At 39.7% G+C, this 14684-nt stretch overlaps 1 protein-coding gene across 9 annotated transcripts in view; it reads left to right on the top strand.

Moving 5' to 3' along the window:
- Positions 1-14684, top strand: part of UNC79 (unc-79 homolog, NALCN channel complex subunit) — a 248943-nt gene that overhangs the window by 172411 nt on the left and 61848 nt on the right. For 7 of the 9 annotated variants that reach the window (XM_067727070.1, XM_067727065.1, XM_067727077.1 and 4 more), the window contains 3 exons: positions 504-1721; positions 8835-8942; positions 12342-12458. In XM_067727070.1, the coding sequence (XP_067583171.1) occupies positions 504-1721; positions 8835-8942; positions 12342-12458 (1443 nt within the window). The remainder of the gene's footprint in view (positions 1-503; positions 1722-8834; positions 8943-12341; positions 12459-14684) is intronic. The other 2 variants (XM_067727087.1, XM_067727051.1) reach the window with 1 other exon arrangement.

The following is a 14684-nucleotide window of genomic DNA, read 5'->3' as shown; positions in this document are numbered from 1 at the left end:
TTATGTTACTACACATTTTTAATGCCGTTGATTTGATATGTATGTATGCACAACCAGTATATATATATATGCACTTATATATATACGTGAACTGACAGATACATCATTAACGTCATGATCGTCTTAGAGGGCCATTGCTTGATTTGATTTGTTGCAAAATGTTTGCTTCTCTTCCACACAATTTGAATAAAGTTTCCTAGATCCGCCTCAGCCAAAAGCGATCCCCTCTCCCGTGCACGAATGAACAGAGCTGAGGAATTATCCCGAAGCCTGATTTCAGAAATAAGATCTTAAACTGCCTTTTGGGGTTCTCTCATTCCAGAGTTTTCTGGGTTTTGAAATTAGAATGAACCTTATGAAAATGTGGCCGGGAAGTCAGTTTTACCTTCCGGTAGAGCTGGGATTATGATTATGGTTGATGCCAATTGTATGCCCAAGTTTGAGGGGAAGAGAAAGGTGAAATCTCCAAGTAAAATAGTACTAGCTTTTTCTGTTTTAATCAGGTGAAATAGAACTGGCTGAATATAGAGAAACGGGTGCATTACAAGACAACATTCTACACTGTGTGAGAGAAGAAAGCATTCAGAAAAAGAAGCTGCGCTCTTTAAAACAAAAGTCTCTTGATATAGGGAATGCAGACTCCCTCCTGTTCACGCTAGATGAGCACCGTAGGAAGTCCTGCATAGACCGGTGTGACATAGACAAGCCTCCAGCCCAAGCTGCTTATTTCATGCAAAGACAGCATGACCATGGACGGTCTAGACAGAACTCTGCTACGAGGTCTGACAATGCCGAAATCCCCGAGAACCCAGCTCTGGAAGGTTTTCAAGAAGCTCGGAGGCCTGTAATACCAGAAGTTAGGTTAAACTGCATGGAGACATTTGAGGTGAAAGTGGATTCCCCACTAAAGCCTGCTCCCAAAGAGGATTTAGATCTGATAGACTTGTCCTCAGATTCAACATCTGGGCCTGAAAAACACTCTACGCTCTCAACATCGGACAGCGACTCCCTTGTGTTTGAACCTCTTCCCCCTCTCCGAATAGTAGAGAGTGATGAAGAGGAGACCATGGACCAAGGGGACGATGGTACCTCTGGTAAGGATGCTGCTTCCTCTCCCTCCATCCGCAACCGCCCCTCTGTCCTCAGCCTCAGTACGACGCCCCTCGTGCGAGTAAGCGTGGAAGACTGTTCCAAAGACTTTTCTTCTAAGGACTCAGGAAATAACCAGTCGACGGGTGACAGGGACCCCCCTCTCATAGCTCTGGAAGACCCCACGGACTCCGAAGAATTATCAAAGCCTGAGGAGCTGCAAGGGTTTTCCTGTGGCAGCCCGCTCACGCTTAAGCAAAAACGAGACCTCCTTCAGAAGACGCTTGCTCTCCCTGAGATGTCACTGGACGATAACCCTGAGCCCAGCACTGAGGAAGCGAAGCCCGGTGGGCTGATGCCAAGTTCAGGGGCAAAAACTGTCCTCCTCAAAGTCCCTGAAGATTCGGAGAATCCAATGGAAAGTGAGAAGCCAGACGCCGGTGCTGAATCAGACGCAGAACAGAACCCTGAAAGGAAGGCAGAAGAGGAGGGAGCTGAGGAATCTGAATTTAAGATTCAGATTGTCCCCAGGCAGAGGAAACAGAGGAAGATTGCGGTCAGTGCCATCCAGAGAGAGTACCTTGACATTTCCTTCAACATTCTAGACAAATTGGGAGATCAGAAAGATCCAGGTGAGCGCGTCTCTCTTCTTTCTCCCAGCCTTACGTTCAAGTTTCTGCATTTTACTTGTTAGGGTCTTAGCACTGATACGCATCAAACTCTCAATTTTAAAATGTCAAGGAATGACATTATAATTGCTTCATTATCACTCTGAACCCTTCCTGCTTACTGGAGTGTCTTGGATTCAGATGTGGTTCTATTGGCTCCATAAAGGTTTTTGTATTGGTTGTTTCTAAACTCTGCACTCAATTCTTGATCATCCTTGACAACAAGAGGCAATGATTAATTCATATCAAGACATTCCAAGTATCATTTTCGTTTTCCTCAAACAGCAAAAGTCATTAATTGAACTCTTATTGCTTTCTTTTTTTTCCTGCTATACTTTAGTGAATTATGCTACAGCTAAAATATCATGAAGGGCTAAAATAAAGCAGAGAGTGCTTGGAATGATTAAGAATTGACTGTATAGTCATTTAGGGTCTATACTGGTTACATATTCTAAGCAAGTATCAGCAGTCTGGCAGACATTGTGTGCCCTCAGGAACCAAAAAGAGCCCAGTTACAACCTAGACTGTAATCCATGGTCACCAGTTGACGGTGAAGTTGTTATAGTACGAGCACTTCCTGCCTCAAATGCTGTTTCTTGTGTTTCCTTGGAGGCACTGTTTCCAAGAAAGATTAACTTGAAAAAGTGACAAGCTGGTAGTCCACCTCATCCTAAAACACAGTTCTCTGCTCTGTTATCATAATACTGATCAGAATGTTGCATCATTTCTCAGCCCATATTTTAAAAAAAAAACAAAAAAGAATGTGAATCTCTAGAAAAAATGAGATTGGCCAGGGATGATTATTTTAGTAGATCCGTGGACTACAAAACATTGAGCACTGGCAAAAATCTTGGGGACCTCTAGTATAATCCCTCATTTCCTATAAGAGGACACTGACACTCGGAGGAGGGGACGTGCCCTGCCCCAGGTCACACAGCACTTCTCCCCCACTCCATAACAAAAGCAACTCCTCAGAGAACAGGCTCAGCCCTTTTATTTGCCCCGGGCGTTTCCTGAGCTTTCCAATTGTTCTCTACTTCATAGGACAGAGCTGTGTACCTTCAAGGGGCTCTGTAAAAATTTGTCAAATGAACATTAATGTATTTGGAAAAGGCCATGCTCCAGCCAGGCAGGGGGAAGAAAAAGATTCTCATAATAACAAGAAAGTGTAAGAAGGTTTCTAGGGAAACTGGGACAGACTTTTATTATTTGGAGCCAAGAAAATTGTTGCATATAGATGGAGCAAAGCACTGACCTAGAAACTATAGAGGTCTATAGGTGGGTATATAAGAAACCATATAAGGTCTGTAGGGTGGGTATATAAGAAACTATATGAGGTCAATAGGGTGGGTATATATGATATATAGGTTGTATATAGGTTGTGGTATGTATGTTTGTGTGTGTGTGCTGCCTTCTTTATTCATCCTTATGTCAGGTTGTTCCCCAGACTACCAGGGAGGAGATTGGTATTATATTAATATATTTGTTACCAGAGCAAGAAGGAAAGTATCTGACAATTAAGATGATACGTATTTAAAATTTTTATAATATAGGTTATACTGTCATAATCATTTTATATCTGCGTAGTGTCCCACCTGCCACAGACATGCAGAGCTACCCTTCCTTGCTGGGTGTTGGAAGGAGGGCCATGTGCTCAGAGTAAGACTCAGGCTTCCCCAGACCTTCTTGCCTCTATCGGTCATAGTCAAGGGAGGCCTGGACTCACAGCCTTGCCATTGCTAATTGCCTCGAGTCTGCCAAGTCTAATGGCATTGTGTACTTTCCTTCTGTTCGTGTCAGTCCCTGCAAGAAGCTCCAGATCACCCTTCATCTCTCTCACTCTAATTTCCATAAGGCCTTGCACATCTCCTGTCCAGATCCTTTCTCCCACCTTATCGCAATTTCTGAAACTTTTCCTCCATCAGAAATTCATGGTCCTTCATGTGCTCTGTTTCCTTTCCCTTCTTAGTCTAATGGAAACCCAGCTCTTCCCTGAGGAAGCGTGTCCTTGGACTAGGGCCAGGGTGTAGGCATCTTTCTTGCTCATCATTTCCCCCTTCAGACCATTCCCACCTTGTCTTTAAAAACACCCAGCGCTGAATCTCACATTACTTACCCTGACTTTCTCATTTATTGACAGTTTTAATTCCTGGCTCTTTTTACTCTTTCCTAAACTATTCCTGTCTTAGTTCTTGTTGATTTCAGTATTAATACACATAGTACAGTGTCTTAGTACAGTGTTTTCTGACACTCTGGCTTCTCAGTTCCTCGAATTCGTCTTCCCCAGATACTTTTTTTTTTCATCTTCCACCCTCACTCAGTTACTTATTCCTATGGTCATATCACAGAACTTGTTATTATCAATAACTGCAGCCAGTCCATGGTGTCAGTCCAATGTCTCCCATTCTCTGATTACCATTTCCTCTCTCTCTGGACAGCACTGTATTGATCCTATCGCCTCTCACTGTTCCTCCCCTTCTTCATGTCTTCCCTTCTCAAGTCAATCATTACAATCCCTTCTTGCCTACATCATTCCTGACCTCTGCTTTTTCAGACTTGCTTGGCTAAACACAGCCCTCATCAAATCTTCCTTTCCATCTACCAACACCTGTACCTATCAGATGAGTGTGGCTGGATAAAAAAACGCATAACAATATTGACTGGTCTTATTTTAAATTCATGACCATGAACCTCAACTGGGTCCTTAAAGCTACCTGGCATCATACCGTATTTCCCTGGTCCATTCACATTTCCATTCTCCTGATTATTTCATAGCTACTTTTCTTTCCAGACTTTCAGTATCTCTTCCTATTTGATATAATCTGAAGAGATTTCCACATCCTCCTACCCCTTCCTCTGCCTCCCTTCCATCAACTGCACCCATACACCTGGCCTTCCTAGCTGGGGCTGCAAGTGAACTGTGTTTTGGTCTGAAGTCAGCCTTTCCACATGTGGACATGATTCCATCTCTCTTACTTACTCAAGGATGTACGCCCAGAAATCTCCCCTCTTGCTCCTCCCTTAGTTTTTTCTAAGGTATCTTTGACTTGAATATACAAACGTCATCTTATTTCTCTCTTTTTAAAAAAGCTCTTGATCCTAATTCTCCCCATTATTATCCCATTTGCTTCTTCCCTTTTAGCAAAAAACACCCCCACCTTTTTATTGAAGTATAATTGACATACAATATTATATTAACTTTAGGTGTACAACATAGCAATTCAATGTTTATATGCATTACAAAATAATCACCGTGATAAGTCTAGTTACCATCTATCACCATTTAAAGCTACTACAGTATTGTTGACTATATTCCCTATTCTGTGTGTTACATCCCCATGACTCATTTTATATAACTGGAAGTTTGTGCCTCTTAATCCTCTTCACCTATTTTGTCCATCCCTCCATCCCCCTCCTCTCTGGCAGCTACCAGTTTGTTCTCTGTATCTATGAATCTGTTTCTCTTTTGCTTGTTCACTTGTTTTGTTTTTAAGAATCCACATATAGGGGAAATCATAGAGTATTTGTTTTTCTCTGTCTGGCTTACTTTACTTAGCATAATACCCTCTAGGTTTTAGCAAAACTTTTTAAGGAGTTATCTGTACTATCACTATTCCCAATTTTCTCCCATACTATTCTTTCTAAAAAGTACGCATCACTCCTATGAGGCTTCCAGAGTTCACCCAAACTTCACTTGTCAAGGTCACCAGTGGCCTCCACTGCTAAATCCAATGGTCAGCTCTTAGATATTATCTTCTGACTCAATAGTTCACAGAGTTGATCACCCCCCCGTCACTTGGCTTCTGGGATACACATTCTCTCGGTTTTCTGCATATTCAGTGGTCACTCCTTCTCAATCTCTTTTTTCGGTTCCTCCTTAACTCCCTAATGAGGGAGTGCCCCAGGGTCTTTGTCCTTGGTCCTTTTCTCAGGCTTCTCTACACTCAGTGAGTTGGTGATGTCATCTACTCTTGTAGTTTTACATACTGTCTGTATACTGAGACAACTCTGTTAGGTACCTACTGCTGGAATAATGCCGTGTAACAAATAAACATACAGATATCAGCAACATATAACAATAAGCATTTATTCAATTCAAGGGCTGTTGGCTATCTGCAGATCAGCTAATCTAGGCTGGACTGGGTGGCCAGCCTCCTCCTGGGACCCATGAAGCCTGGAAGTATTTTTCTTAGGGTGATGGAAGAGGCACAAGAGAGCAAGCCCCGTTGCACAGGAGCTTGGCAAGCCTTTGGTCATGTTATGCCTGCAAACATTCCACGAGCCAAAGCAAATCACCTGGCTGGAGCCAAAGTCAAGAGGGGAGATACACTCTGCCTCTTTAGTGGGAGGAACTTTTACGTTACATGGCAACGGTCATTGATTCGGAGAGGAGTGAAGAATTGGGGCCTCATCTGCCAAAAACTGCATGGGACATACTCATACTAAAAAATTTTCTGTTGTTTATCCCAAATTAAATTTTAACTGGGTGTCCTCTTTTATCTGGCCACCTTAATCTACCTTCAGAATCTACTCCTTCTCACCATCTGCCCTGCTTCCACCCTGGTCTGAGCCATTAACATCTCTCACATAGCCATTAACATCTCTCACATAGCCATTAACATCTCTGCCATAGCCTCCTAACTGGGCTCCTGCCTTTTACCCATATTGCCTTCGTATCTGCCCAACTCAGCAGCCACCGTGATCCTTTAAAACATGAGATTATACCATTACTCCGCTTAAAACCCTCCATTGGCTCCCATTTCTTTCGTAGTAAAAAGTCAAGTCCTTTAAATTCCTAAAATGCTTTATGTAGTCCTGATTCTCATTAGTTCTCTGACTTCATTTTGCTTGGTTCTCTCCACATTTCTTCTATTCAGCCACAGTGGCCTCCTGCCATTTTTTGAACACTCCTTACATTTTCTTACCTTGGGGCCTTTGCACCGGCTGGTCCCTCAGCCTGAAACTGTCTTCTCCAGATACCTGCCTGGCTCCCTCTCTCATTTCTTTTAATTCTCTGTTCAAACGTCAGGTTCTCCATGAGGCCTGGACCACACCCCACCTTTCCACCCCTACCCGGCATCTTAGAATCACTTTCTCTTCTCTGTTTCTCTTCTATAAAGAATTATTCTTCTAATATATAATAATTTATTTACTTTTATGTATGTTAATTATTGTCTGTCTGTCCCCACTGTTCTCTCAAAGGCAAGAAATTTTCTCTGGTTTGTTCTTTGATTGTATCCCAAGTACCTAGTAGAGTGGTGGCAAATATTTGATGAATGAATGAATCAATAACATGACATTTTCTTCACATCAGTATAAAAAATTGAATAGAAGAATTTTAAGCTAAGTGTATAGCTCTATTCAAATACTTGTTGTCTTAAACTATATACAAATGGAAGGCTTCATAAAATGATTTACGACTGAGCAAAAATTGCCTGGCTTAAAGAATCTTGGTACACTAATGATTATTAATAAGTATCTTACAGTTATGACGTTTCTTTACAATTAAAGCTACCAAGGATTTTAATAAGCGTATCGAGACCCTAAAAGTCTCAATAATCTGTTAAAGAATTCTTGCCTTTAAGCTGTCTTGTTCTACATTATCGGTGAGATTATTATGCCAGAGTAGCAGCAAATGTAAACCAGAAGCAGATAAGGGTAAGAGAGGTAATTATGCATGTTTTAAACTTGTGGTTTGTGGAGAATACCTAAGAGAAAAGCAATAGCTTAATCACTAAGGAATTTTTAATGGGTAGTTATTTTTATGCTGTATTTGGAGAGTTTGGGAAACATTGTAACAGTTATACTTCTTTTGTTTCGAAGAAAGTATTTATCTGGCAAATGTATCTATTCAGAAAGACCTCTGAGAACCAAAAATAGATGTTCCAAAATCAGTGCTTAAAAGCTTTTCTCCTCAGCCCTCACCTAGGATCTATTTTACTTTTATTTCTGACAGTTTAATAAGTGTAATGATCACCCAATAGTAGAATAGCATCTGCATACTTATATTTTATGTATGTGTGAATGTATGGTGACTTGCTCTGTGGCAAGAAAAACAATTGATAACCTGAAAAGGAGGAGACAGATGTCATGAAGCTTAAGAACTTGAAGCCGTTTAGGGTGGACATGTTATAATCATGGAAGCCCATAGTGGTAATTCCAGGCTGCTCATTGAGCTCAATATACAGTGAGTGTTGCTTAAGATGTCAAGGAAGTTTATAAAAAAGTTTTAGGGGTTTGCCATGATAAACCACTAAACTTTTCAAAAAGCTTTAAAGGATAATCTTTACCTAGGATAATGTGGGACAGCTTGTTTCCCATTATTCATAGATGAAAAAGACAATAGTATATGCAGAAAATATTTTACCTTAGATGCATTTGTCAACAGCAGAAGCAAATGATACGTCTTTCTTGCTCAACTAATAAAATCGAAAACCTGAGTAATTGGTAAGTAATTATTCCAAGTTAGATACAGTCCCTGCTCTGAAATTACTTATGATTTAGCAAAGGTTGTAGACCGGTAAACAGACAGTTACATTATGGCGTGTTCATTTTGGTACAGGTTAGGACAGGGTGTTCTGGGATTGTATAAGAGGGTCATGTGATTCAGTTTTTTGTTTGAATCTGGGGGTGGGGGTCCTGGATGCTTTTCTGGAGGAGGAACTGTCTATATAAATTGAGATGTAAGTGATGAGTAGGAAATTGCCAGACAAAGGTGGAGTGGTGGAATGATATAGGTGGATCAACTGTAGGTGTCTTTGGGTTTTGTATGAAAAGAAATTCAGTTCCGGAAAGGTGCAAAGATATGTGATATGAGCATGCTGAGCTCTAGCTTTGTAATTGTGCTCTCGTTAACTTCTGAGAGGCACAGCAACACATGCAGAATATAACGTGGATACAACTCCCACGGAACTTTGAAACCAGTGTGTATGTGATTCCATTAAAGTAGTTAGTAGGGCCAGAAAGTATATAATGATTTGAATGGGAGAATTGGCAAGAGGGGAAAATATATGAAAAAGGTTCTTGAACTTGCTTTTAATCAATGTCCTGAGTTTTAAATAATATTTCTGTTTGTAGATCCTGCTACTAAAGGACTTTCAACTTTGGAAATGCCACGAGAATCCTCATCTGCCCCTACATTAGAAGCAGGTGTGCCAGAAACAAGTAGCCATTCTTCAATATCAAGTAAGATTTCCTTTGGTGATCATTTCACCTGTACATTGATTTGGAACATTATCTGCTGCATAGTTTTCAATTTTCACACTCTTGGTATTGTTTTTTTCTTCTTTTTTTTAACGTTGTGTTAGCTTCCTAGGTAACACTATGTTGTATGTTCTCAGAGACCCTGAGACATAGGCCCACTTTTGTCAGCATCTCAAGTGTTTGATAAATCAGTACAGCTACTGATAGGCCAAGAATCCTAATTTGTTAAGGTATAATCACTGGATAATTCAGTAAAATAAGTATTATGTATGACTAGCCTAAACATAAAACATGGAACTGGTTTTGGGACAAGTGAAAAACATTGTCTGTGACAGAATTTTACACGAAACACCTTTGTTTAATTTGAATCACCTCCATCATTGACAAAATTTTTATCTAAGTTATCATCAAATAAATGTATCAGATGTATCATGATCCCAAAGTTATTATTGAATATAGCGCTTTTGGATCGGAAAATTAAAATGGCATGAAGTATTACTGGACCTACTGGAGGCAACTATTCAGTATTTTGAAACTACCTTGTTTGTTGGGTCCTATATTTTGCCCATGAGGAGCTTGAGTTCCATTGAGGTGAAAATAAGGGTGTCCACCTGGCTCAGTGGAGTCAATTAAAAGACTTTAGCATGGGAAATTCTCAGTAGGAATCAGAGATACAAACAGTGGTGCAACTTCTGCAAACCCTTGTCATCTGTGCTGGTGTATTTTGTGTTCCATGTGGCCACTGCCTCAAGGGCTAGTGCATTTTCCTTTGACAGTATTTTGAAGTAAAGATGATCCTGAAAACCAGATAAAGATCTTAACTTAAGTGCTGGACTGGTAGTATGGAACAACATCGTCATCTTCATCATTCATTTATTCATGCTTTCATTCATTCAGTAAGTATTTATTAAGTGTCTGCTGAGTGCCAGGCACTGTGCTTGGTACTGGTGATCACAGGTGAATAAATAAGACACCCCTTGTTCTCCAGGCATTTACAGACATAATAGTCATAATTGCTGCCAATTATTTGACACCATGTTCCAGGCACTGTGCTAAGTGGTTGCTCTCTTAACACATTGCTACCTTATTAAATCCTCGTGTCAGCACTGCATGGCAGATATTATTGACCCAGTTTTAATAGACTAAGAAACAGGTTCAGAGAGGCTAAGTGACTTGCCTAAAGTCATACGGCTATTAAGTGATAGAGACAGGAATTGATGCTAGGTCTGTTTGATTTTTCAAGCCCATGGTGTTTTTTAGTATACCACACTGCCTTAGAATAATTCAAATTCAGTTATAATAGAGATTACAGAAATTCTAAGAAAGCATTTTCAAGTAACAGTTATTTGCCCTTTTGGCAGCAAAGAAGAACGCCTCGTTCTGAATCTAATTGTTCTTCTTTTATCACAAAAAATCTGTTTTATAACATGAAAAAATGCCCATTTTTAAGTCCATATACTAAAATCATGAAAGTGTATCTTCTCCTCCTAATTTGCATGAGTCATCTGAAAAAAGTGAATTATAGTTAGAATTCCAAGTTGGATATAATTTGAGATAGGATGACTTAAGTCAGTTTGGCTTCAGTGCTAGTTACATGTATCATAAAATAAGTGTATCAATGAATCATGATCCTGAAGTCATGATTGAATCTAGCCCTTTTGGATTCAGCATAGTGCATCATTAAATTTCCACCTTCCTCCTTCTCTCCATTTAAAGCATGTATTGGATAGCTCTTGGTGGTGTGTTCTTAGAGACATAATGCCAGGTGCTTTACACACTGAGCTAAACATTAAGGGACTTTACTCTCAGGGAATTCTTCTGTCTTTAAAAAAATACTGAGGACTGGAGAAATTAATCAATCACTAGAGGTTTCTAACCCTTCTTTGATTTTGTCTGATAGATGGGGCTAATTTTTAAATTTGTCGATCTTCCAAAAGATTTCTGCTTTTGAATTTTACTTGAAATTTGTTAAATTTTCTAAAAGATTTCTGCCTTTGGATTTTACCTGGAGCTGCACTTTCAAGTGAACCATGAAATTGCAAAATTTACCAATCAACCACAAGAATCAGATTTTTCATTAGTTTGCATAGTCATTTCCATGAATTCAGTTAACATGGACTCCAAGACACAAGAATTCTCATCACACCCCTCTTTTTTGCTCAGTTTATCAGCTGATTATTTTGTAGCTAAACATGCCATGACCACCATGAATCAAACAGCATGCTAATTACATTAAAAATAATGTCATAATTGATTTCACATCACACCAAGTTGCTGCCCTGGTACCATGATTGTGAAACCTGTGTATAACACGTAAGGAAGGCTTTCTAGGGCCATAAAGACATCTCGGTTTCTACCATCCCCTTCTAGACTATGTATTTCAGAGCTTCAGTTTCTAAAATTGTCCTTATAAGAGAGTGAATAACCACAAGTTCTCAAATATCCAGTTGTTTGGGATCGTGTATAAAAGGCCTCTTAGCGATGCTCTTCCTTTCTCACTGGGCTGGTGGCAGGGATTGGTGGGACCACTTGAGGAGGGATAGGAGGGTAGGAGACAGGTTGCTTTCTCACTCAGCAGTCTGTTGTCAGAAGTGCTTTTCACTGTTTTTCCGGTTTGGAGATGCTTATGTACGTGACTTATCAATCATGGGATATTTGTCAATGCCTAATTGCGAGATAAAAATGTTACCACTATTTCTTTTTAAAACAAAGATGTGTACTAGAATATACTTGTGGAATGTTATTCAATTCACATTTTTCCAACAGTAGGCAGAGGCTCATGCAGAGATTGAAAACAGCATTGACTTTGGAGTCAACATGTTTTGGTTTTACGACCACCTCATTTGCTGGTCGGTTCCAAGGAACATAATTTCATTTGCTTCAATTTCTCCCTAAAAATTGGGGTTGATATGTGTCATCCTACTCCAAAATATGCATGTACATACACAAACACACACACATGCACGGGGGCCTCAGAGGGATATAATGGAAACTGAAACTATGCATGTATGCACAGCTCCATTAAAGAAAGTTAAGCTATAAATTCAAAGTAGTAGTATCTGTCTTGAATCCTTTTGGGAACAAGGCAGAGTATATAAATTAAAAAGTAAATGAAAATATCATATTGTTGTAACTGGGGTAAATATTTACAGGCTACAGATAAGTGCTCATAGGCACTGTTTCTTTCTTTATCGAGTGAAGGCAGGCACCAGAAATAGCATAGTGCCTTAGTTTTTCATCTGAACAGGAGCATACAACTCACTAAACAATGATGAATAGCCAATGAAGGTTCAATTAAGATTCTGTGTGGATGTGTAGAGCCTTTGTGTGCTGTGCATATTTATTCCCCCTAGTAATTATCTCCTAATTTCCTCCATATAGCTCAGTATAGGCAGATGAAAAGGGGATCCCTGGGAGCTCTGACAATGAGCCAGTTAATGAAGCGACAGCTGGAACATCAGTCTAGCGCCCCCCATAACATCAGCAACTGGGACACTGGTGGGTCAAGCTTTTTCTTCTTGTTTTACCTCTCAGATTAGCGAATGCCACTTTCTCTGTGTCCCCTCTGCTTCCTTGTGAAGGAATAGATTTTTTCTCATATTCTGTGGTTCAAACAATTTTTTTAACCTAAGGTAATTAATAAGTCTATTTAAACTTTCCAAGTATTCTAGAGCCACCGGTTCTTCCATCTCGGCTGGTCCAACTCTTTTTTTTTTGTTTGTTTGTTTGTTTTCCTCTAAGACCCAGATACCAGATGTTAGGCTATCTCTTTGGGGGTTAAATGATATAAATGCATAAAGGAGGGAATGGAACTATGATTTCATGATGCAAATTAGAAAACAAAACAAAACACCAGATTATCAATATTCTCTGTTTTATAAACTCTGAATTATCAAAAATGAGGGACTATTGATAGTAATAATAACAGTAATAACAAATGTCAGCTTAGTGACGTCATGATCTGCCGGTAGGTTTGGGAATATGAGCTCTGTGTTTTAGTCAGCAGGGTCACCAGGTTGCAGCCGCACACCCTCATGCTCATACGATGGAACTGCCTCTAACCTCAATTTTAAAGTAAGAATTGACCGCCATGACATGTCTATTTTAAACATGATCACTCTGCATTTTCTAAACTTTGTTACCACGTTCTGCACATGTACTACTTTCTCAAGCCAGTAGTACTGCTGCAATTCTGCTCTTTTGAGTGCCTGCCTTTTCTTTTTTTCTTTTTTAATTAAATGGGTCATTTGATTACAAGATTATATATGTGAAAGCTTTTTGCAAGACGCATGCACTTTGAAAATGTCAGGGTTTACTACTGTGATATGCTCTGGGGACCAACACTTGGATAGGACTATTTTTGTATCGTGGTTAGTATACTTTCTGGCTACAGTTATATGAAATTATTTTAATAGCTTTCTTTATGACCAGGAATTACAGTGTCCACAAAACCAAAATATTCAGATACTGTTAATTTTTCACAACCATAATATTTACATATATTTCGTCTTATTTTCCCCACTGTTCTTCAAGAAAAAAAAGAGAGCTAGTCTAGATAACTAAATCCTACGCACCATACCCAATCCTATATTTAACAGATAATTTCAACTCTCCTGGCCTTTATTAAGGTTCTTAACATTTTAAAGGTTTAGTGTTTTGTCTTCTTTTTAGTGATAAGTGGTAGTGAATAATGAAATGGCCAAAAGCCAATGGGCAAGGGAGACAAGGAGAAAGACATTGAATAACCAGCCTTGAGAGTTTACTGGGTTTGGGTGAAGCTTTTCTGTTCACACCAAAGAGGACTTTGTTCCTCTCTTTACTGAGCTCGTGCTATGTAAAACTGAGAATGGAAGCTGCTGTTAGGTTCATTCTCCGTTGATTAAATGCCCATCTTTCGTTAGGTTGACCTGAAGATTATTTTACCATGCTGCTGTTCTCTGTAGCAAGCTCAGCCTAAGCTCTCCATTTTAGATTCTGACTACAATTACAGCTTAGTTTGATTGACTCTGTAGAGTGATAAAAAGGCAAATAGATCTCAATTTCTAATCCAAATTTTAATCTAAAAAAAAACCTACATGATGCCAAATAACCCATTTAACTGAATTTTTCACTTTTCAACTAAACCTCAGCCTTGTTCATGTCACTCTGGTTTATCATCTAATACTTAACCATTCACATGCTGTCTGAATTTCTTTCGTCTGAGTTTTCCTGGGCTTGTTTTCCATCCTCCAAGTTGGTTTGCTAGTCACCAAGTCCTCCTAGAGCTTCATCTCAATATTCTTTTTTTTTATCAGTGTCATAAAAATTCTCCCCAAATCCAAGACCAGAGAGAGTTGACGAGTGTGGAGTTTTTTGTTACGTGGCATGTCACTTTATACCACATACGTTGATTCAGTGACTTGCTAGTCTCCAAAAGAACAGATGTGGTCATGCAGACACACTGAGAAAGGCAGCCTAAAGCATGGGTCATGATCGACTCACCTCAGCATGTGCCTGCTCGCTCAGAGGATACCTGCCTCTTCTCCACCCATGCGTATCTGATGGCTTGCTTCTTTGCCTCATCTTTCACATGAAAAAAATGTTCCTGAAGCACTACTCCTCCATGTGCCCCTGTCCCCTTATTCCTGTTCTGCAGCCCTCAGTCAAATGCCTGTCATTTCCTTGCTACCAGTTCCACATGTTTTCTGTACGATCGATCTGGTCATTGCCACAAATGATCACTTA

The sequence above is a fragment of the Pseudorca crassidens genome, chromosome 1 (assembly GCF_039906515.1).
Source record: "Pseudorca crassidens isolate mPseCra1 chromosome 1, mPseCra1.hap1, whole genome shotgun sequence".
Lineage (NCBI taxonomy): Eukaryota > Metazoa > Chordata > Mammalia > Artiodactyla > Delphinidae > Pseudorca > Pseudorca crassidens.
This window is presented reverse-complemented; position numbering and strand designations above follow the sequence as displayed.